General features: G+C 47.7%; 2 protein-coding genes across 3 annotated transcripts in view; one reads left to right on the top strand and one right to left on the bottom strand.

Moving 5' to 3' along the window:
• Positions 1-451: 451 nt before the first annotated feature.
• Positions 452-24,214, top strand: part of SMYD3 (SET and MYND domain containing 3) — a 521,599-nt gene continuing 497,836 nt past the window's right edge. The window contains exon 1 of one of the 2 annotated variants that reach the window (XM_070401161.1): positions 452-663. In XM_070401161.1, the coding sequence (XP_070257262.1) occupies positions 500-663 (164 nt within the window). In that variant the 5' untranslated portion in view covers positions 452-499. The remainder of the gene's footprint in view (positions 664-24,214) is intronic. The other variant, XM_070401162.1, reaches the window with a different exon arrangement.
• On the bottom strand, positions 19,242-19,664 carry LOC138999134 (histone H3.3-like). Its single transcript, XM_070401173.1, has one exon. The coding sequence runs from the start codon at positions 19,662-19,664 to the stop codon at positions 19,254-19,256; it is 411 nt and encodes a 136-aa protein (XP_070257274.1). The 3' UTR covers positions 19,242-19,253.

Raw genomic sequence — 24,214 nt, 5'->3', positions numbered from 1 at the left:
CAACAACAATACACACATGTACACACATATCTGCATACATACGGAGACGGTGCTGAAATGGCAAAATGCCAAGAATTGTTTGATGTAGGTGGAGGGTACAATGCTATTCGTTGCGTTGTTTGCTCTACTTTCCGTCGGCATTGAAGCCGTCTGCAAGAAAATACCGCTGGTAGAAAAAATAGAGAAAAAAAAGAAAATACTGCTGGTAGAAAAAATAGAGAAAAAAAAAGAAAACATTGCTGGGAAAAATGCCGCCTCTCCCCAGCGAGTTGCCTGGGACTCCCGCGGCCCCGCCAGCGGGGATGGCACGCTGGGTCCGCTCGCTCCGCCGCCGGCCCGACTCGGGACCCGTCTGCGCATGCTCGCAGGCCCTCCCGCCCCGCCCCGCCCCGCCCCGCGGCGTACGCGTGCGCGCAGGGCGCAGGCGCGCGGCTCCCGACCGCCCGCGAGGATCCGGCTGCCGGACGCGCGGCCGTCTGAGGTGCGGAGCTGCCGAGGGATGGAGCCGCCGAAGGTGGAAAAGTTCAGCACCGCCGACAGGGGCAACGGGCTGCGCGCTCTGGCGCCGCTGCGCCCCGGGGAGCTGCTCTTCCGCTCGGACCCCTTGGCGTACACGGTGAGCAAGGGAAGCCGTGGAGTCGTCTGCGACCGCTGCCTCCTCGGGTACGTACGGAGCGCCTCGCCCACCCGGTCCCGGCCGGGCGGCCCGGGCACCGCCGTGCCCAGCCCCGAACTTCTCCTCTCGTGCTGTTCCCGGGGGCGCGCGTGGCGGACTGGCTCGGCCGGCCACCCCTCGGGCTGCCTTACGGGGGTGGGGGGCACCCCAGGCTCCGTCCCAGCAGCTCTGACGCCCACCCGCCTAGGGCTGCGGCGGGAATTGGGGGAGCAGGGCAGCCGGCTGCAGGGGGAGCGTTGGGTCGGGGTGAGCTCGCTGGGGAGCAAGAAGTCTGTGTCCTGTGCGATTAGCGTCTTGAGCGTGGCTGTGGAGAGCACAGTCGGCGGGGGCCGGGGTGGGGGTGCGGGGTGCGGGGGCCGGGGTGCGGGGAGCAGCGATGGCAAAGGCAGGCTCCGCAGAGGCTCGGGGAGGACCTGGGTGCAGGAGGCGGAGGCGCGTGGGTGTTTAGGGGACACTTTCTGGGGTCCAGCCTCTGTTGCCTGCAGGTGAAGGGGGCGTTCTCAGGAGCGCTCGAGGAGCCAAGAGGCGGGAGGCGGCATTGATGTCCGTGCGTCGGAAGTGCCGACCTAGACCTGCAGCCCTGTGTGCGGGAGCCGGTCACCGGGGTTCCTGCGTGCGCCGGGCGTCTCAAGGCCGTGCCGCCAGGTCTAACTCTATGTAGACGTGAGAATTCGTGCGAAAGTGTTTCCTGAGCCTGGGAGCGCCGGCCGACGCAGAGTTATGCGAAGGCAATTGATGGAAATATGCAATCTATATGCACAGTCACAGGCACTGTGTGCAAGCAGCGACTGGCATTGCGCTCCGCTGGCTGCTCAGGGAGGGCTCCGCTGCAGACGGGCCGGATGGTCCCCTCACCGCGCGTTCAGGCCCATTAGCCTGGGGTCTGGGTGAATGGCGGTGCGGAGGTGAGTGCAAAGCTCAGAGCAGCTGCTTGGCCAGTAATCTCTTTACTTATTTACTTTTAAAGCAGGGTTTTTAAATTTTATGTCTTTATTTTTTAACCCTCACCCGAGGATATTTTCCAGTTGATCTTTAGAGAGACTGGAAGGGAGGGGCAGAGACAGAGAGAGCGAGAAACACATTGATTGGTAGAGGTAGAGGTAGGGACATGCCCTTGACCCAGTGGTTCTCAACCTTCTGGCCCTTTAAATACAGTTCCTCATGTTGTGACCCAACCATAACATTATTTTCGTTGCTACTTCATCACTGTAATGTTGCTACTGTTATGAATCGTCGTGTAAATATCTGATATGCAGGATGGTCTTCGGCGACCCCTGTGGAAGGGTCCTTCGACCGCCAAAGGGGTCGCGACCCACAGGTTGAAAACCGCTGACCGGAATCGAACCGGAGACCCTTCAGTCCGCAGGCCGAGGCTCTATCCACTGAGCAAACCGTACTGTGTCCTCATTGGTTTCATAATCGAGGAATTTAATTTTGTGTTTTAAAGTTACCAAGAATTTTGTCTGTTGTTTCCTGAAGTAACCATAACAGCAGCAGCAGCAACAACAAAAAAAATCTGTTGAGAGAACGATTTGAAATTTTTGTAAACTGTGTGGTTGCAAACTATTCATTTCTTCCAAGACTTGCCTTTTTGCTGAAGTTCCCCACATTGACAGCCAAGAAAATTAGAGAAAGCTGGGCTCGTCATCCTCCATCCTTTGGGGTTGTACCTACAGTTCGAATGTGGTCCAAAGTAGAGAACTTACTGTTTCTTAAATCCTCTCATTACATACTTGCTGACGAAGATGTGGGTCATCTTGGAGATAATAGTTGGAATAGAAAAGTTTTGGAAAGAATACTTGATGACAAATTGCTCAATAAATTATCAGAGCTGGACTTGAGTCATAAAACACATGGCATTGTCCATTTTCCAAAACTGACCAAAAATCCAACATTTGTGGGTGAGATGCTTCTTGATTTATCATATTCACTATTGCTGTCTGTCACTCATTTTTCTTATTAGGAAGAATTGTAATGATTTAAGCAAAAAAAAAAAAAAAAAAAAGGATTTCATGGAAAAATACTGAGGCGTTCTCAGCATTGCTCTAAAGCAGTGGTTCTCAACCTTGGCTGCACATAAGAATCACCTGGGAATCTTTTTAAAATCCTGATTTCTGGGCCTCATCCTCAGAGGATGTTTCTTTGTGATGGGGTGGAGCCACAACATTATTAACAAAGAAACAGAATTTCCGGAGGATGAGGCCCAGAAATCAGGATTTTAAAAAGATTCCCAGGTGATTCTAATGTGCAGCCAAGGTTGAGAACCACTGCTCTAAAGTCTAAAAAAACGGGCAGGAACCAAGGAAAGTTGCAGTCAGGATTGCGCTTGGGACGTGGTTGAGGTTGGGGCCTGGGGAGTACGTTGCGGGTCTGTGGGGTAATACTGGGCTCTGCAGCGAGTTTCTCGACACCAGGCCCTGGACCGGCTGCTGCTGCTCTTGCCGCCACCGCCTCTGCTGCTTGGGAACTAGCTAGTGCTGCAAAGGTGCGTTCTCAGCCATGCTCTTTGCGGTGCTAGCTTCTGATTCAGAGTCCTCAGTGGGAGTCTTAGACTGAGCGTAGGTCCCTGTCTGCACCCCAGTTGCAAGGGAAGTGTCTGGGCTTCTTGGCTTTTAAGAAAGGAGACAGGCTCCACTTCCCACCGATATTCACATGGTGGGAAAATCATCAAACCTAAACATAGGAGAAGGGATGTAAGTAAATGCCAAGCATCCAAACAGAACAAACTGAAACAAACAAATGGCTCTTTAAAAAAAAATATATTTTATTGACTTTTTACAGAGAGGAAGGGAAAGGGATAGAGAGTTAGAAACATCGATGAGAGAGAAACATCTCGATCAGCTGCCTCCTGCACACTCCCCACTGGGGATGTGCCCGCAACCAAGGTACATGCCCTTGACCGGAATCGAACCTGGGATCCTTCAGTCTGCAGGCTGTGGCTCTATCCACTGAGCCAAACCGGTTAGGGCAACAAATGGCTTTTTTATACTGACTACCGAACACTTATTTATTGGTATTGTACACATACAGATTATATTTGCACCTTTTTTGCACTTCTTTTGGATTGCTAGGCTATACTTCACTTGTGCTAAAAAGGGACTTAGCACACCTGCTGTGGCAGGAGGTGTTCTGTTGAACACTTCCTCTTCAGTGGTTGTGTTTCTGAAGGGTCTAGTGGGGAATCATTGCAGCCTGAAAATACTGTTCGAGAAATCAAAGTTTAATGCATTGATTTGGGCAGTTCTAATAACCTTATTAACGGTCTGTCATTATAAGGTGTGTTCCTTATCACCTTGTATGTAAAATTTGTTTCTTTATCCATCATCAGTTTTGAAATTCTTGAGAACAGATTACATCTTGCAGCTTTTGTAGCCCCAGTGCCTGGCACATAGTAAGCTCTTAGTTTGTAACAAGTCTAGCAGAATTGCTCTCTGGCTGTCTTTGCCCTTCTGCAGCTGTCCTTGCCCTTCTGCAGCCTTCTTTTTGAATTAAGAAATGGATGAGAATATTAGCTTGTAACAATTACCAGTAGTTCCATGGTGAGGGGGAGGGGGAAACCAAATACATAATCTAAAAGAACAGGTATTTATTATAATTATTTCATTCGTCTCCCAATGATTTGTTGCTATTAGATTCTATCTGATTTTCTTTGACCTTGGGGTGTTTCGATTTGTGCTTTAATACTTGCATATTTCTTTTATATCTACTTTTTTATTGAATTTATTGGGATGACACTGGTTACTGAAATATAGGTCTCAGGTGTACAGTTCTATAATACATCATCTGTATATTGTATATTGTGTTCACCACCCCAAATCAAGTCTCTTTCTACCTCCCCCACCTCCCTTTCCCTCTGGTAATCACTATACTGTTGTCTGTGTCTATGAGTCCTGCATATTTATTTTTATTGAAAAGAAATTTGAACTTGCTTCATGGCTTTTCTTGCCCTTTTCCCCTGTCACTAAGGATTAGCTTATTATTTTCCATCTGAGTGGAAAAGAAAATGAATTATGAAAATTAGAAGATTAAATGACAAATTGTTACCGGTATAATTTATATTATCATTTTTCTGCTGTGGCACCCATTTTTACTTTGAAGGAGCTGAAAAGTTTGACAGTGGGGTTGTGTTATCTGCTTGTTTTGGTAACTGTAGCACATAACATTTCATGGTAATTATTTTGTTTGTAAGTCTCCCCACTCCCCAAGGTAGTGACCTGCGTCTGGTATATCCCTGCCTGAGGCATAGCACACAGGAGAGTAGCTGTTGAACTTGTGAAGGGGTAATATTTTGGGGAATTTTAAGTCACTGTATGTTTGTTTTGGGTTTTCTTTTTTTTTTTTAAATCTTTATTGTTCGGATTATTACATTTGTTCCTCTTTTTTCCCCCCATAACTCCCCTCCTTCCAGCTCCCACCCCACCCTCCACCCTCACTCCCCACCCACTGTGTTCATCCATAGGTGCATGATTTTTGTCCAGTCACTTCCCGCATCTCCCACACCCCTTTTCCCCCCAAGAATGGTCAGTCTATTCCCTTTCTATGTCCCTGATTCTATTATAATCACCAGTTCATTCTGTACATCAGGTTATTTATTCACTTGATTCTTAGATTCATTTGTTGATAGATGCATGTTTGTTGTTCATAATTTGTATCTTTACCTTTTTCTTCTTCTTCCTCTTCTTAAAGGATACCTTTCAGCATTTCATATAATACTGGTTTGGCGGTGATGAACTCTTTTAGCTTTTCCTTATCTGTGAAGCTCTTTATCTGACCTTCAGTTCTGAATGATAGCTTTGCTGGATAAAGTAATCTTGGTTGTAGGTTCTTGGTATTCAGCACTTTGAATATTTCTTGCCATTCCCTTCTGGCCTGCAAAGTTTCTGTTGAGAAATCAGCTGACAGTCGTATGGGTATTCCCTTGTAGGTAATTGAGCCTCTTTATCTTGCTGCTTTTAAGATTTTCTCTTTGTCTTTTGCTCTTGGCATTTTAATGATGATGTGTCTTGGTGTGGTCCTCTTTGGATTCCTTTTGTTTGGGGTTCTCTGCGCTTCTTGGACCTGTAAGTCCATTTCTTTCACCAGGTGGGGGAAGTTTTCTGCCATTATTTCTTGAAATAGGTTTTCAATATCTTGCTGTCTCTCATCTTCTGGCACTCCAATAATTCTGATATTAGTCCGCGTAAAGCTGTCCCAGAGGCTCCTTACACTATCTTCACACTTTCGGATTCTTTTTTCATTTTGCTTTTCCAATTGGGTGTTTTTTGTCGAATCTTTGGTTTGATTCTTATGCTCCTCTGGTCTGCTATTGGGTATAATATTCTTTATTTCAGTCCGTGTATGCTTACTTTCTAATTTCTTTATCGTAGCATCGAGGGTCTCGTTAGTTTTCGTGAGGCTCTGCACAAATTTATGGCAAGCCCTCAAAATTGCGATTCTTAGCTCCATATCCTCCATTTCTGTCATGTTTTTTTGTCTCCGCATCTTTTATGCTTTCTTGGTGCACCCCCTTGTGGTCTCTGTGCGCAGTCTTGTTCTAGCCAAGCCTTAATTGTTGTAGTTAACACTGGAGGGATTTGACCACCAGGCCGACTGGCTATAGGAATCAGCTGTTTGGAAAGTGTCTGTCTTCTGGGGAGGCGCTAGTCCAGCCCTTGCCTGAGGCGATCGGCAAATGGCTCTGCGCAGGGTTTGGGCGGGGCGGGCTCAACAGGGCGGGGGGAGGGAGCAGCTATGGCCGCTCTCAGTTCGTCCCCAGGGGCTCTGCCTCTCTGTCCCAGAAACCGCTGCAAACTTCGGAGGGGCCGTAGCCAGACAGTCCCGCTTCTCCCGTTTGAGTCTGGGTCCCTAGAGACTCGCCCGGATCTGTAGCCCAGAGTCTGAGACTCACTCCTGAGTGAAAACGACAACCGCGCCCTCAGCCACCAGCCCGCTTTGCGCGCACACCGCCGCACCACCGTACCTTTAAATTTTCCACACTGCGCCTCCTCTGTGCGTCGGAATGCTGTTGTTTTTGCTTCTAGTTGAAGAGTCTCTCCTCAGCCAGCCTTCCTGTGGTTCTGGTTGATGTCCGTTCCGACTTTTAGTTGTATTTTTAAAGTGGTTGTTTACGGCGGCAGTCTCCGGTGTTTACCTATGCCGCCATCTTCGATTCTCCTCTTGTTTTGGGTTTTCTAAACTTCCAAATTGCCCGTAGTTTCCATATCAAGAGCTTCCTCTGGCAAACTCTAATGATAGTTTGCCCTATAAGATACAGAGGACATCTCTTCCATTATTAAGCCCAACTTGAGGCCTAGTGCCTCCAGGAGGAAGGAGGGTGAAATGGAAGTGGAAAATCCATCTTTTTCAGCCATGGTGGGTTGGAGGAAGAAGGGGGAGCCGAGGTAGAGAAGGCAGACTGTGAGGAATTTATGTTCTGACCTGCTCAGGCCAGAGTCTGGGGTTGAGGTGAGCATGGTGCATGCATTGAGACAGTGAAAGCAGAAGGCCTTTGGTGCTGCCCCTTATCTGGAGTCTTGAGAGGAGATAACTGTGTAGGTGAGTGCTGTGCCAACGCTGGGGGTTGTAGCAGAGCAGGGTAGAAGGAAGTGATAGATAGATGAGTCTGAGGTAGTGGAGGGTTCTGAAATGCTTTCATACCACTGTGAGGGATGTGGAGTCGCTCAGAGGCCTGTGGAACAGCCGGCGTCATGGCAAAGGACTGTGTGACTCTAAGGTCCGGATCTTGGATACCAGAGGCGGGAGCCAGCATGACATCCCTGAAGGTGGGCTGACACCAGTCCATTCCTTACAGCAGAGGCCAGTGTCGATCCGCAGAGACGCCGAGATCCAAGCTCTTCTTCCCACCATAACGACATCCCATAAGCCCCATTTGGAGGGACATTTACCTGAAGGCAGCGATTTAAACCAGCTCTTGTAAAGAGTTAAACTTAACTGTCTTAACGTTAACTAGAAGAGACTGAAATATTATCTGGCAAATTTCAAGTTATTGGCTATTTACTAGGGTGAGTGTTCATGATGAAAATTAGATTAATTATAGAAAAAATACCATGTTCATGAGATAGGTTAGACCAATTATCCTAATATGCAAATAGACCAAACGGCAGAACAACCGAACAACCGAACAACCAGTCACTATGATGTGCACTGACCACCAGGGGGCATGCGCAGAACATGACAGGTGTTGGCCACAGCAGGATGGTGGAGCAGGTGAGCGGGGGCACCAGACCAAGGCGGGGCCGCTGGTTGCTGTCATTGGGACGAGCCTCTGTTGGTTACTGAAAATTCTTTGCTCCCGCGCACTGCGGTCCCACCTGGCACTCGCACCTGCTGCTGGTGCTGGCCCCGCTCACACCCGCTGCTGGTGCCCAACACCGGTCCCGATTGCTCGGCACCATCAGCAGGTGCGAGTGGCGGCTGCCAGCCCCGGTCAACCCTGAGGGCTTCTCCACCTCCCCCTGCTCTTGAGGGGCGATTGGGGCAGCAGCCACTGCTCACACCTGGTGCTGGTGCAGCCCCAATCGCTCTGTGGTGTCAGCGGGTGCGAGCGGAGTAGGCGCCATCAGCACGTGGGAGTGGCAGCTGCAGGAGGGGGCACTGCCAGCAGACAGGGACCAAGTGGATGTGGCGGGAGGGGCTGGGCAGGGGTGTGGAGGATGGTCCAAGACACCCCCCCCCCCCCCCTCGTGCCTACTGCAGCTTCGTGGCCCACAGTTCCTTTCAAAGTGCATGAATTCATGCACTGGGCCCCTAGTAGGAAATAAAGCAGCTACATTTGAGTTACAATGTAGGCAAGTATGACCAGGCAATAAAGGACTAAAAAGAATGATGGTGAGGCGATGTAATCCATCCTGACCAAGGTCTGAACCTGGGGTGGAGACAGGAGGGAACACTTGTTGGGGTAAGAAGAGGTGCCAGAGAAGGCAGCAGCAGTGATTGAGAGGCATGGGGACAACTTGGGAAGTGGTCGCTGAGTGACTCAGTCTTAGGGAAGAGAAGGTTTGAAGTATTTCTCTAGGAGAGAAGAGTGAATTGCCTAGTGAAATGTAGGATTGCTGGGAAGTGCCGAGGGTCCACTTAAAGGCTGTATAGCAGAGACCTGAGCCTGAAAACTTACTGAGAATAGTTGTGTTGATTTATTGAAAGTGAGAGCAGTCAGCAGGTTGGTGCTTTTCCCTCTCCCAATGGTTTGCTGCTTGACTGTGAGAATTGGGTTTACAGGTTAATATAAAGGGAAAAGGAAGTTGACATTGTAGGCAAGAGAGAGTGTAATCATGAACCATGATTTCTGAGCTAGGACTGAGGTTATGATGTGGGTGATGGACAGTGAAATGGGTAGAATCAATGAATTAGAGGCCCTCATGCCATCAGTGAAGTGGCGGAGTGATCGAGAGTGGGATGACTTGACATATTTGCTCTAGAAGCAGTGCATGTGCTGGTACAACAAGTTTTAGGGTATGACAGAAAGCAGCTGAAATGGGGAATAAGAAAGATTGCTGAAATGATCAGGAAACTGGGAGGCTTAGATGTTAGATGGCTTCACTAAATAAGTGAAGTTACCAAGAATGTTAGGCATTGGAATGAATTGTTTTAACAAATTCATTGGCTTCCTAACCCAGGGTGTTAGGGCTCTGTAGAAAGAGCCAAGTGGGGACAGGGGCACTCATCTCTGTTCACATAATGGATGAAGATCATTCTATTGTTTTACAGATGATTTTGTGAAATATGTGAGCACCCAGTGCAAATAAACTGCTGCTGTGTTAGACTCTCCTTGCGGGGGAGGGGTGCGTGCTGAAGATGGAAGGACTAGGAACATCCTCTTAAAGGCTCGATTTGCAGATTCTTCAGCAACAGCTAATGGTTTACCTGAGGGTGAAGGACTTGGAATAAGATAAAGGGAAGGATATGACTTCCACTTTTCTTTTTAAGTGGGAGTCATAATTCCTGTTTCCTTTTCTTCTGCAAAGAAGTTTGGGAAGGGGCTGTAAGGGAGAGACCGGAGCCTGAAAACGTTTGTTGGCTGCCACAGCAGAGGTCGTTCTTAATCAGAGGGGCTGCCCTGCTTTGTGTGGATAGCAGTAAGTTGTTCTTCAGAAACCTGGTGCTTGTTCAGAGGGCTCCATGGGGACTGGCATGGAGGCTGGTGCCTGGAACTCAGCAGTGCAGACTTTCCCTCACCACGACCATTGTGGCTTCTACTGGTACAGAGTGCTGCCAGTAGTAAGGGATCCCGAGTTCCCCAAATGGCGACACACCTTTGGGACCAGCCAGCCAACTGGTATCCAGTTTTAATTTCAGACTCTTTAGTAATGGAGGGACCATTGCTTTGTTCTCATTGGGACACTCATTCCCCCCACCCTGTACTTGGATTTGCCTTCTCCACCTGTTCCACCATCTCTGAGACCTACTGAAAATCTTCTACAGGGCCGAGATTGTCCTTACAGGGTTGCCTCTGACCTTCATAGAAAGAGATGAAACAACGGGCTAATGCCTGTGGTTTGGCTGCTCTTAACATACACTATCATTTGAGGCAGCTGATTTCAAACTTTTCAGTTTCAGAACCCCTTTACATTCTTAAAAATTATTGAAAAGTATTTCAAAGGAGGGTTTTTAAAAAAAAAGAGTTATATTTGACTCTAAACAGGTTTCATTTATATGGTTATATCTATTGATTTCACTGCATAAAAATTTACTGATTAAGTTTTGCAAATACGTTTTGAAATCTAAACTTGTGGCCCAGTGCACAAATTCATGCACATTGAAAGAAAATTAATTAGAAGAAATATTTTAATATTGCTATTCGCCCTTTCTCTATAACAGAAGTGTCAACCAAATTCACAATCATCAATGACAGATGGATACACACATGTGCGATTGGTGCCAGTGAGAGCTTTATGTGTAGTGCGTATGTGCAAGTCAACTTAGCCTTTTATAGATATAGAATAAACTTGCTTAATTAGACCTGCTTTCTGATTTAGCTAAACTTTTTCCAGCCCAGTGAAGCACCCCAACTTCTCTTTCAGGTAATTGTCAGCAACACAGCAGTAAATATCAACATGAAGCAGATTATTATTGTAGATCATGCAGGGAGAACAAAGGGTAAAATATTGAACTGCAGCAGTGTTTGACATTATTCTGTGCAGTGAGAAAACCTGAAGTCATTTTCAAGGTCCACCATTTCTTCTTTTCAGTCGGGTCAAGGGTCTAAACTCTCTAAATCTCTTTTTTTCTGAGTAATGAAAGGAAAATAGGACTCCACTGAGTCTCCTATCTACCTACTCCAGAACTTCTGTGAGGATCAAATGAGATGAGGCATGGGAAAACGCTTCACAGACATGTGTTTACAGTGTAAAGTGTTTCCACCTGGCTATAAAGCAAGTTATGTTCCTGGGCTGAAGAAACCACAAGGAGAATAGTCATCTCTAGGGAGAGGAAGCCAGGAGCTGCTACGTGAGTCATTACCCAGATGGTCGGACACTTAGCATATTAGCCTTTTATAGATATAGAATAGAAGCACAGTGCACAAAATTCATGCACAGATAGGATCCCTAGGCATGGCCAGCGATCAGGGCCAATTGGGGCCATCCGGCTGCCAGCCGGGGCCTTCCTTTGTTCCACGCCACCCCCTGGTGGTCAGTGCATGTCATAGCGAGCAATCGAACTCCCAGTCTCCCAGTTGAACTCCCGAGGGGACACTTTGCATATTAGCCTTTTATATATATACTAGAGGCCCAGTGCACAAAAATTTGTGCACTTGGGGGGGGGGGAAGGTGGGGGCCCTCAGCCTGGCCTGTGCCCTCTCGCAGTCTGGGACCCCTCGGGAGATAACAACCTGCTGGCTTAGGCCTGCTCCCGGGTGGCAGAGGGCAGGCCCAATCCCTAGGTGCAGCCCCTGGTCAGGCTCAGAGCAGGGCAGATTGGGGAGTTGGGGCTCTGCCCCCTGTCATGCACAGAGCAGGGCCCATCAGGGGGTTGGGGAGCTCCCCCCTGTCACACACAGAGTATGGCCGATAGGGGAGTTAGGGCACCGCCCTCTATCACCCACAGAGCAGGGCCCATCAGGGGATTGGGGCGCCGCCACTGTCACACTCAGGGCAGGGCCAATGGGGAGGTTATGGCTCTATCCCGTCACACACAGAGCAGGGCCCGTGCCGTGGGGGAGGGGAGGTTGGGGCGCCGCCCTCTATCACTCACAGAGCAGGGCCGATGGGGAGGTTATGGCTCTACCCTGTCACACACAGAGCAGGGCCTGTGGTGGGGGGCGGGGGTGGTTGGGGTGCTGCAACCTGTCACACACAGAGCAGGGCCAATCAGGGGGTTGGGACGCCACACCCTGTCACACACAGAGCCACAGGGCGATCAGGGGGTTTGGGCGCTGCCCCCTGTCACGCTGATCCGGTGCCAGGAGGCCTCGCGGCTCCGCTGATCCCGGTGCTGGGAGGCATATTACCCTTTTACTATATAGGATAGAGGCCTGGCAGCCGGCTGGTTTGCCCTGAAGTGTGTCCTGGATCAGGGTGGTTGTCCCCACTGAGGTGCCTGGCCAGCCTGGGTGAGGGGATGATGGCTGTTTGCAGCTGGTCACACACCCTTCAGGGTGGGGGTCCCCACTGGGGTGCCTGGCCAGCCTGGGTGAGGGGATGATGGCTGTTTGCAGCTGGTCACACACCCTTCAGGGTGGGGGTCCCCACTGGGGTGCCTGGCCAGTCTGGGTGAGGGGCTGAGGGCTGCTTTCAGGCTGGCGGTTGTTGATAGAAGCTCCCAACCACTCCTTTTTTTTATTTTCTTCTGGGCCAGCTTTAGCTCTGGCTCTAGCTCTGAGAGCAGGTATCTGGTTTGTTTCGGTTCTATAATCGAAACAATGTATAACTTCAGCTCTGAGATCCGGCCTATATTTGTTAGAATGTTTCAAACTGCCAGCTCAGAGGCGGGCAAGTGAGGCGGGGAACGTTGGAGTCCGCAGTCCCTGGAGCAAGCAAGCCTCATGTTCGCTTCCAGCTGCCTGGCTGCCGGCCGCCATCTTGGCTGACAGTTAATTTGCATAAGGATATGCTGATTAGCCAATGGGAAGGGTAGCGGTCGTACGCCAATTACCATGTTTCTCTTTTATTAGTGTAGACTAGAGGCCCGGTGCACAAAAATTTGTGCACTCGGGGGGGGGGGGGGTCCCCCAGCCCGGCCTGTGCCCTCTCACAGTCTGGGACCCCTTGGGAGATAACGACCTGCTGGCTTAGGCCTGCTCCCGGGTGGCAGAGGGCAGGCCCAATCCCTGGGTGCAGCCCCTGGTCAGGATCAGAGCAGGGCCGATGGGGGAGTTGGGGCACCGCCTCGTCATGCACAGAGCAGGGCGGATCGGGAGGTTGCAATGCCACCCTCAGTCACGCTCAGGATAGACTGATTGGGGGGTTCGGGCACCGCCCCCTGTTACACTCAAGGCAGGGTCAGTGGGGAGGTTGCGGTGCCACCCCGTCATGCACAGAGCAGGGCCGATCAGGGGGTTGGGGCGCTGCCCCCTGTCACTCACAGAGCAGGGCCAATCAGGGGGTTGGGGTGCCGCCCCCTGTCACTAACAGAGCAGGGTCCATCAGGGGGGTTGGGACACCGCCCCCTGTCACACACAGAGCAGGGCGGATCAAGGGGTTGGGACGCTGCACCCTGTCACACTCAGGGCAGGGCCAATGGGGAGGTTATGGCTCTACCCTGTCACACACAGAGCAAGGCCTGTGGAGGGGGATTGGGGTGCCACCCTCTATTACCCACAGAACAGGGCTGATCAGGGGGTTGGGGCGCCGCCACTGTCACACTCAGGGCAGGGCCAATGGAGAGGTTATGGCTCTACCCTGTCACACACAGAGCAGGGCCGATCAGGGGGTTGGTGCGCTGCACCCTGTCACACACAGAGCCGCAGGGCAATCGGGGGATTGGGGAGCTCCCCCCATCAGGCACAGAGCAGAGCTGATCAGGAGGTTTGGGCACTGCCCCGTCACGCTGATCCCGGTGCCAGGAGCCTTGCTGCTCCGCTGATCCCAGTGCTGGGAGGCATATTACCCTTTTACTATATAGGATAGAGGCCTGGTGCACGGGTGGGGGCCGGCTGGTTTGCCCTGAAGGGTGTCCTGGATCAGGGTGGGGGTCCCCACTGGGGTGCCTGGCCAGGCTGGCTGAGGGGCTGAGGACTGTTTTCCCACTGGTAGTTGACTAAAAGCTCCCAACCGCTCCTTGTTTTCTTTTTTTTTTTTTTATTCTGGGCCAGCTTTAGCTCTGAGGCCTCGCTGCTGAAAACATGGATACAATGTTGCGGTCCGGGGCTGACTGACAGCTGGTTTTGTTTAGCTTCTTATTTGCAACATAGTAATAGTTGCTTAGAGTTGCAGTTGAGAGGCGGGGAACGTTCGAGTCTGCAGTCACTGCAGCAAGCAAGCCTCCCTGCTCCCTTCAGTGCATGGCTGCCGGCCGCCATCTTGGCTGGCAGTTAATTTGCATAAGGATACGCTGATTAGCCAATGGGAAGGGTAGCGGTCGTACGCCAATTACCATGTTTCTCTTTTATTAGTGTAGATAGATAGTCGTTACTCTATGGGGAAGGAAACACAAGAGGGGATTCAACAGTTGCTGAGGGTGTATATTCCAACTGGGCATTCTGGGACTGGAGAAAATAACCACAAGGTGGACTTGGAGACCTCCTGGACCCATTATGGGATGAATCTGAAGCCAAGCCCCATTAAATCTCCCACATTCCATTAGCTGTTTCTGAGAGTTTGGAACACTATGCTATTTTGGGTCTTCAAGAGGCAGGGAGGGGGTGGGTAGGAAGAGATTAACCAAAGTGTGTGTATGTATGTGTGTGTGTGTGTGTGTATATATATATGTATATATATATATATATTTTTTTTTTTTTTCATTTTCATTCACCAAGCCTCTAGTACATATGTATGTGTGTGCGTGTACTTGGGAGGTGTCCCTCATCCTGGCCTGCACCCGCTCGCAGTCCGGGACCACTCAGGGGATGTCTGCTGCCAACTTAGGTCTGCTCCCCATGGAGTGGGCCTAAGCTGGCAGTTGGACATCCTTAGCACTACTGCTGCTGCGCTCACCAGCTGTGAGCCCAGCTCAGGGCTTCTGGGTGAGTGGCGCTCCCCCTGTGGGAGCGCACTGACCACCAGGGGGCAGTCCTGTGTTGAGTGTCTGTCCCTTGGTGGTCAGTGCATGTCATAGCGACCAGTCATTCCGCTGTTTGGTCAATTTGCATATTATGTTTTTATTATATAGGATATCTATATAGCTATATATCTATATATATCTTATGGACACAGACAATAGTGTGGTTTAGGTTGGGGGTGGGGTGGGGTGAAGTGGAGGGGAGTTAATGGGGGGAGGGGACATCTGTAATACTTTCAACAATAAAGATAAATTTAAAAAATAATTTCAGTTCAGCACCAATATTTAGTAATTCCCCTGACATTTGGTTATGTCCTCTTCCCGAGTGCGAAGTCATTCTCGTAAATGGCTATAGACCTCCTGTGGAAAGCCAAGGAGGGAGAGCGGCTCTGTGGTAGAGTTGCTCCTCAAGGGGACCTGATTAAGTCTGTGAAGTGGCCCAAATCTGAGAATTGGTAGCGGGGCCACAACTCTTTATTTTTGGTGATTGAAGTCATACTTCTGTTTACCAGACCTGGAGCTTTTTCACTATTACTAATCAAGTAACACTCTAGTAGACTGCTCACCTCTTCAGTTCTAGGGACACTGAGATTCATCAGCCAACATCAGGGATCTCTGCAGTTCAGTCCTTTCTAGTTACTGTCTTGGCTGCCACATCCACTCCCACCTTGTCTATGGTGATTTCAGTGCTGCCACTTGGTTGGTCTCTGCCACCAGGGGATCCCATCATCCCCACTAAATCCAGGAAGCCCAGTTTGATGGTAGGAGTTGCCACTTTTATGTCTGGTCTGTGGAGAAAAGCCAACACAGAGCTCTTCCAGGAGGCCAGGGCTCCTCTCATGAGTGTCTCTCATAACTTGGTGATTTCTGGGTCTTGTGTGTGTGTGTATATATATATTTTTCTGGGTCTTCCCAGGGACTTGGTTAAGCAGTGGGTTAAGCCGTCTTACATATTAAATTCACTCAGTATTCTAATCTCACTAATCCATCAGCTATCTTCTTCCTCAGAATACCAAAGAGGTTCTGACATTTCAACCACACTTAATGTTGGTCACCAGTTTTCAATCAACCAGGCAAGCAAAGTGTTAAAGCCATTCCCAGCTGCTTGAGCCAAGCTGCTGACTCCACAATCTCTGCTCAGTGCAATAGATTCAGCTTCATCCAGCCTATCTTCCACCCTAATCCAGCACTCCAGCACTTTCGGGATCCTTTCCCCTAGGTCCGTGGTCGGCAAACTGCGGCTCACAAGCCACATGCGGCTCTTTGGCCCCTTCAGTGTGGCTCTTCCACAAAATACCACGTGCGGGCGTGCACGTACAGTGCGATTGAAACTTCGTGGCCCATGCGCAGAAGTCGGTACAAAGGCCCCACTGTATTTTGTGGAAGAGCCGGTATTTTGTGGAAGAGCCACACTGAAGGGCCCAAAGAGCTGCATGTGGCTCACGAGCTGCGGTTTGTCGAGCCGCAGTTTGCCGACCACGGCCCTAGGTGTTTCCCGAGTTTTTGTTGCTAGAAAGTGGCAGAATCCTGTTGTTCCTTTGGCCGGTAATGCACCTCCTCAAGGGTTGCACTTTTAGCTTTGTCCTTTGGGGCCTGCCAGGACTTGAGTCTGATCACAGGTTTAGAAACACTGAGAGGTGGTGAGGTGGTTCCTGAGAAGCGTCAATGGTCCCCTGCAAGGCACTTGTCATTGGGCGGCCGTTGCAGGTTCTTCAGGCAAAGGGAGCCCGACCTCTTCTGAGTGCTTTTCCTGGTGAAGGCAATTACTTACCATTTAGGAGTTCAAGGTGTAAGGCAGTGATGGCGAACCTTTTGAGCTCGGCGTGCCAGCATTTTGAAAAACCCTAACTTAACTCTGGTGCCGTGTCACATATAGAAATTTTTTGATATTTGCAACTATAGTAAAACAAAGATTTATATTTTTGATATTTATTTTATATATTTAAATGCCATTTAACAAAGAAAAATCAACCAAAAAAATGAGTTCGCGTGTCAGAGGTTCACCATCACTGGTTTAGGGTCTTTCTTATATAAAATTCTCTAATTTTATATAAGAGTTAAACATGTAAGTTTGGAAATTTAATTAAGCAAGTGTGGTCTGTGAATCAACAGCATCAGTATCAACTGGGGGCTTGTAATCAATGCAGACTTACTGAGCCAGAGCATACATTTTTTCTGCATATGATTTCAGAGATATCTCAGAATTTGTATTTACATTACACTAATTTCTGTAAGTCCTTTTAAACTTTTAGTACTCAGTAGCCCAGTTATTTTTAAAACAATATTTTCGTTGATTTCAGAGATAGGAAGGGAGAGTGAAAGGGAGGGAGGGATAGAACTATCAATGATGAGAATCATTGATTGGCTGCCTCCTGCATGCCCCTTACTGGGTCTGGAGCCCACAACCTGGGCATGTGCCCTGCCTGGAAACCATGACCTCCTGAGCCACACTGGCCGGGCCGGTGCACTTATTTGATGATATTTCCTTTGAGATTTTCTTGGGAAACCTATAATTTGATTTTACATCTAATTCTGTAAATACTACATCTAAAATTTTTGCAAATCCAGTTTTACCTGATTTCCCATTTCCATGTCAGAGTTCCCCATGAATCTTAACTGGATGTGATGCTCCCTCTCGTGGACAATGGGGTGAAAAGCATGCAGACATTTTTCAGAGTAGTGACTGGCTTTTCAGCTATTAGCATTTAATAACTCAGAGTGAACCTCCTTTCCAAACTGTTCTCAACCTCTGATTTTTATCATAACTTTTGTTTTGAATTCTATAAAAATGTGAACAAGTCAAATTTTGTCATAAGTATCTCTATAAAACTCACCATAATGAAAGAGCACTGGTCAAATTGACATCAGTGCCTTATTAGTAGTGACCATGTTATTGGGACCCTTCAGCCTGCAGTCTGATGCTCCATCCACTGAGCCAACCCAGCCAGGGGTGCATGCTGGTTGAAGGCTTTGTCCCCGGTGGGGGCTTGCTGATCAATGATTCTCTCTCATCATTGTTTCTGTCTCTCTCCCTCTCCCTTCCTCTCTGAAATCAATAAAAATATATTTAAAAAAATAAATAAAACTCACTATAATGAAAGAGCACTGGTCAAATTCATACCAGTGCCTTACTGATAATGACCATGTTATTCACACTAACAGTCACAACTCATGTCTGCAACTGGTGGTCGCATTTGAATTTGTGACCAGCTAGAGGAAAACTTGAGCCTGTTCATCTACTTATAATGGGATTTATTACTGTGAAAGATTTTGTGCACACGATTTTATCCCTCTAATTTTTGCTATAGTAATTACTTGGTAGGATGAAAATACTAAACATCATTGTGTGGGATAATCTTATTTATTATATCTCATTCTAATCTTAGAACTCAAATGGTTGTTTTCCAGAAACACAATTATATTTATAAACAGTTCTGAAAAGGCACATAACCTATGTGATAAGCACCATAAGACATTTTATTTCATTTCATTTATTTTATTTTGTTAATCCTCATTTGGGGATATTTTTTTCCATTGATTTTTATTAATTTATTTTAAAATATATATTTATTTATTTCAGAGAGGAAGGGAGAGGGAGAGAGAGATAGAAACAGCAATGATGAGAGAGAATTATTGATCCACTGCCTCCTGCACACCCCTACTTGGGGATCATGCCCCCTACTGGGGATCAAGCCCCCGACCCGGTTGAGCCCGAAACCTGGGCATGTGCCCTTGACTGGAATCAAATCCGGGACCCTTCAGTCCTCATACTGACACTCTATCCACTGAACCAAACTGGCTAGGGCTTTCCACTGATTTTTAGAAAGAGTGGAATGGAGGGGAAGAGATAGAGGGAAACATGGATGTGAGAGAGACACATCAATTGGTTGCCTCCTGCTGGGCCCCTACCGGGGGCAGAATTGAACCTACAAATGAGGTACGACATGCCCTTGACTGGAATCGAACCCATGACTCTTCAGTCCTCTGGCCGACACTCTAACCACTGAGCCAAACCGGCTATGATGACATTTTATTTTTAAAGTAAAAATTGACAACTAAAGCCATTCTTTTACTTTTTTTTCAAGTCATAACCAATTTTATTGCAAAAGGACCCTGTACACATTTATCAATTCTAGTACCTTAATAACTACCCAACAAGTCATTAACATACAGAAACATGCATCATGAGAAGCAAGAAATATCACCCATCCCTTCTGCATATTAGCACCTTGTCACTCCTGAGCAAGTGCTCACATCACTGAGGTCTGTGAACAGTCACTTTTCGCATTCACCCTGAGTGAAAGATGGAATGACCTAAGTACAAATGCAACATATTATAAACAATTTCTTACAAAAAAAGTCACAAATTAAGCCAAAGTATTTTACAGAACTTACTACAAAACACCGTAAAAACTGCCTTCCCTTAGGCTCTCTCTCCCCGTATCCGGCGAGCCAACTGGATGTCTTTGGGCATGATGGTGACTCTCTTAGCGTGGATGGCACACAGATTAGTATCTTCAAATAAACCCACCAGGTACACCTCGCAGGCCTCCTGCAGCGCACCGATGGCTGCACTTTGAAACCTCACGTCAGTTTTGAAATCCTGGGCGATCTCCCTCACCAGCCTCTGGAAAGGCAGCTTCCGGATCAGAAGTTCGGTCGATTTCTGGTAACGGCGGATTTCTCGAAGCGCAACGATCCCGGGCCAGTAGCGATGGGGCTTCATCACCCCGCCGGTAGAGGGGGCGCTTTCCCTGGCAGCTTCAGTGGCCAGCTGTTTGCGGGGCGCTTTCCCACCCGTGGATTTGCGAGCAGTCGGCTTGGTTCGGGTCATTTTCTTTCACTCAACGCTGAAGTCTTAGGCCGCTTCTTAGTCCGTGACGCCGCTCCTGCTGCCCGAGGAAGAGCCGCAGCCCAGGAGCTAAGTGCACGGACCACCCCAACGAATAACCAAACCGCATCTCTTTTCTTTTACTTTTTTATATATAGTGAAATCAGGAAAGTTTCCTTTTTAATGTTAACATGTTGCCAGTTTACTATTTTACACACGATCTATTCATGTTTAATTTTAAGCAATTAAGACATTCACAATTCTACTTTCTTAATTCATGACTTTGGTGGAGAATCATGCCAAGAAGTCCTCTGTTGTTGTTGTTAGCCTTTAAAGCAAAAATAAAAAGAGAAACCACATAAGGAGGAAAAGATGGATTGATAAATGGACAGATTTAACTCCATAAACGTTAAATACATCTGTGTGTCAAAGTTTCATTGTCTTACAATGGAAAAGCTGTGAAATTGGGGAAAACATTTCCAACACAAAAGCACATTTCCTTAATATACAAAAATCACTCACAAATTAATAAGAGACAGCAACTTACCTTCTTTTCTGGCATGTTTTTCTTTGTCTCTGCTTCTGAATATTTCTGATCTTTAGATTTCTCTGTGAGAAGTTCCCAATATTGGCTACACATGGGAAGCACCTGGGGAACTTTAAAAAATACTCATGGCTGCTTGGCTGGTGTGGCTCAGTGGTTGAGTGTCAGGGCACATGCCTTGATTGCGGGCTCGATCCCCAGTGTGGGGCACGCAGGAGGCAGTTGATTGATGATTCTCTCTCATCATTGATGTTTCTGTCTCTCTCTCCCTCCCTCTCCCTTCCTCTCTCTAAAATCAATAAAGAACATACTAAAAAAATTAAAAACTACTCAGGCGTCCTACCCCAGAGGTTTTGATTGAATTAGTTTAGAGTGTGGCTTGAGAATGGCAATTTTAAAAGCTCTCCAGGTTATTATAATGTGTAGTTTGGGTGGACAACTATTATCTTGCTTTTTTATCTTAACTGACTCCCTGGTCTGCATCTTTATACTCAAGGGCTAAGGTGACATTGCCATAACTGGGTTCATTCAAGCTTCTTATGATATCCATAAATAATTCTGCAAGTTGGGTTTCAAACTGGACATTTATATTCTCATGCTCTGTTCATATTTACATGATTGTCACATATAGGACAAGCATGTATTAGGTTTAATTTTTAATTTGTGGTTGTGATGTTTCTCACAAATGAATTTGATGAGTATATTAAAATTTAATTGTTGTTAAGCATTTTTCAGCTACTGTGTTTACCTCCTATTAGGAAGTAGATGCTAATTAGAAAGATTTATGTTGTGCAGTTGATCAAAAAAGAGTGCTTGGATATTTAAATAAAATTTTTTCTGGGTGGTTTAAATTTTTATTTTTTGACTGTATAATATTAGATGCTCAGTTAAGGTGCTAAAAACCTAAGCATTTTATAAAACACTAGAGGCCTGGTGCATGAAATTTGTGTGTGTGTGGGGGGTTGTCCCTAAGCGCAGCCTGCACCCTCTCCAATCTGGGACCCCTTGAGGGATGTCCGACTGCTGGTTTAGGCTCGACCCTGGTGGGATCGGGCCTAAATGGGCAGTCAGACATTCCTCTCACAATCCCAACTGCTCTCCTGCCTGCCTGATTGCCCCTAACTGCTTCTGTCTGCCAGCGTGATCACCCCCTAACCATTCCCCTGCCTGCTTGATCGATGCCTAACTGCTCCCCTGTCGGCCCGATTGCCCCTAACTGCCCTCCCCTGCAGGCCTGGTCCCTCACAACTGCCCTCCTCTGCAGGCCTGGGTCCCCCCAACTGTCCTCCCCTGCAGGCCTGGTCGCCCCCAACGGCCCTTCTCTGCCGGCCGGTAACTCCCAACTGCCCTCCCCTGCTGGCCTGATGGCCCACAACTGCCCTCCCCTGCCGGCCATCTTGTGTTGAAGTGATGGTCAATTTGCATATTACCTCTTTGTTATATAGGATTTTATTAAAGTCTACAAATCATTGGTTTTTACCCCTTTTACAAATTTGCCTATAGAATTTTGAAGATAATCCAGAGGTCTGGGCCACATTCTTTTTTTTTTTAAAATTAAATCTTTATTGTTCAGTTTATTACAGTTGTTCCTCTTTTTTCCCCCCCTAGCTCCCCTCCACCCGGTTCCCCTCTCACCCTCCGCCCTCACCCCCCCACCACTGTCCTCATCCATAGGTGCACGATTTTTGTCCAGTCTCTTCCCGCATCCCCCAAACCCCTTCCCCACCCCAAGAATAGTCCACTTCCTTTCTATGCCCCTAATTCTATTATAATCACCAGTTGATTCTGTTCATCAGATTATTTATTCACTTGATTTTTAGATTCACTTGTTGATAGATGTGTATTTGTTGTTCATAATTTGTATCTTTACCTTTTTCTTCTTCTTCCTCTTCTTAAAAGATACCTTTCAGCATTTCATATAATACTGGCTTAGTGGTGATGAACCCCTTTAGCTTTTCCTTATCTGTGAAGCTCTTTATCTGACCTTCAATTCTGAATGATAGCTTGCTGGATAAAGTAATCTTGGTTGTAGGTTCTTGGTATTCATCACTTTGAATATTTCTTGCCATTCCCTTCTGGCCTGCAAAGTTTCTGTTGAGAAATCAGCTGACAGTCGTATGGGTACTCCCTTGTAGGTAATTGACTGCCTTTCTCTTGCTGCTTTTAAGATTCTCTCTTTGTCCTTTGCTCTTGGCATTTTAATTATGATGTGTCTTGGTGTGTTCCTCTTTGGATTCCTTTTGTTTGGGGTTCTCTGCGCTTCCTGGACTTGTAAGTCTATTTCTTTCACCAGGTAGGGAACGTTTTCTGTCATTATTTCTTCAAATCGGTTTTCAATATCTTGCTCTCTCTCTTCTTCTGGCACCCCTATAATTCTGATGTTTGTATGCTTGAAGCTGTCCCAGACGCTCCTTACACTATCTTTGTATTTTTGGATTCTTTTTTCATTTTGCTTTTTCGGTTGGGTGTTTTTTGCTTCTTCGTATTTCAAATCTTTGACTTGATTCTTGCGATCCTCTGGTCTGCTGTTGGGAGTCTGTATAATATTCTTTATTTCAGTCAGTGTATGCTTAATTTCTAGTTGGTCCTTTTTCATAACCTCGAGGGTCTCACTAGATTTCTTGAGGGTCTCATTAAGTTTATCGGCGGTTTCTAGAAAATTCTTGAAAAACCTTAAAAGTGTGGTTTTGAACTCTATATCCAGTAGTTTGCTTTCCTCCATTTCTGTTATTTGTGTCCTGTTTCTTTGTCTCAGCATTTTTTATGCTTCGCTGTGTCGATAGATTGTCTTTCTGTGCTAAGTGTCCTATAGGGCCCAGTGGCTCAGCCTCCCCAATTACCTGAGGTAGACACTCTTGGTGCACCCCCTTGTGGGCTTTGTGCACAGTCTTGTAGTTAAGCCTTGATTGTTGTAGGTAACACTGGGAGGAATTGACCTCCAGGCCAATTGGCTGTGAGAATCAGCTGTGTCTACAGTGGGAGAACTTCTGTGCTGGAGACACCCTTCTGGGGAAAGACTTGCTTCAGTGGGGCTTTGGTGCTCACTGAGTCTGCCCCCTGAGTGTGTCCCTTATGGATCTGAGGAGTTGTAATTGAATGGTCCCACTCTGACCACTGGGTACACTGACTCTTGGATATAAGGAGGTGCTAATCTAGTCTCTGCCTGGGCTACCCAGCAGGAGCCAGCTGTGAAGCAATGCAAGTTGCTCTGGGGCCTTGGGCAGCTGCAGTTTGTTAAGTAATTTTCAGATTAGAAAGGGCCAGGCCTTTCATATGCAAAGGTCTCAGTGCACGGCTTGGGTGGGGCAGGGTCCCAGGGAATCAACAGGGCGGGTGGAGCGAGCAGTATGGCTGCTCTCAGTCCTGCCCACACAGGCCCTGGCAATCACTGCAAGCGCCTCCGAGAGAAAGCTGCCCTCGAGTTCTGACCGATGCCAGACAGTTCAGTTTCTCCCGTATGAGTCTGGGTCCCCAGAGACTTGCCTGGAACTGGAGCTCAGAGCTTGAGACTCCCTCCTGATTGAAAAAGACAATCGTGTCCTCAGCCGCCAGCCCCCTCCGCATGCACCTCCACACCTTTGTATTTTACTTCCGTACCACACCTCCTCTGAGTCTCAGTATGCTTTTTTCTTTCCTTCTAGTTGTAGAATTTCCACTCAGCCAGCCTTCCTGTGGTTCTGGATGATGTCCGTTCTGTCTTTTCGTTGTATTTTTGAAGTGGTTGTTCGAGGCAGCAATCTCCAGTGTTTACCTATGCCACCATCTTGGTTTTTCTCTGGGCCACATTCTTTTTTTTTTTATTTATTTTTTATTTTTTGCTAAAAGTATTACAAAGGGTATTACATAAGTGTCCTTTTCCCCCCCCCACTCTTGACAAACCCCTGCCCTCCCTTACCCCCCAGTGTCTTATGTCCATTAGTTATGCTTATATGCATGCATACAAGTCCTTCGGTTGATCTCTTACTCCCCTCCCTCCTGTCCCCCAACCCTCCCTGGCCTTCCCACTGCA

This window comes from Myotis yumanensis, unplaced genomic scaffold, assembly GCF_028538775.1.
Source record: "Myotis yumanensis isolate MYYU_CA2020_CCGP unplaced genomic scaffold, mMyoYum1.0.hap1 SCAF_22, whole genome shotgun sequence".
Taxonomy (NCBI): Eukaryota; Metazoa; Chordata; class Mammalia; order Chiroptera; family Vespertilionidae; genus Myotis; species Myotis yumanensis.
Note: the sequence above shows the minus strand (reverse complement) of the source record. Positions and strands in the feature narration are given on the sequence as shown.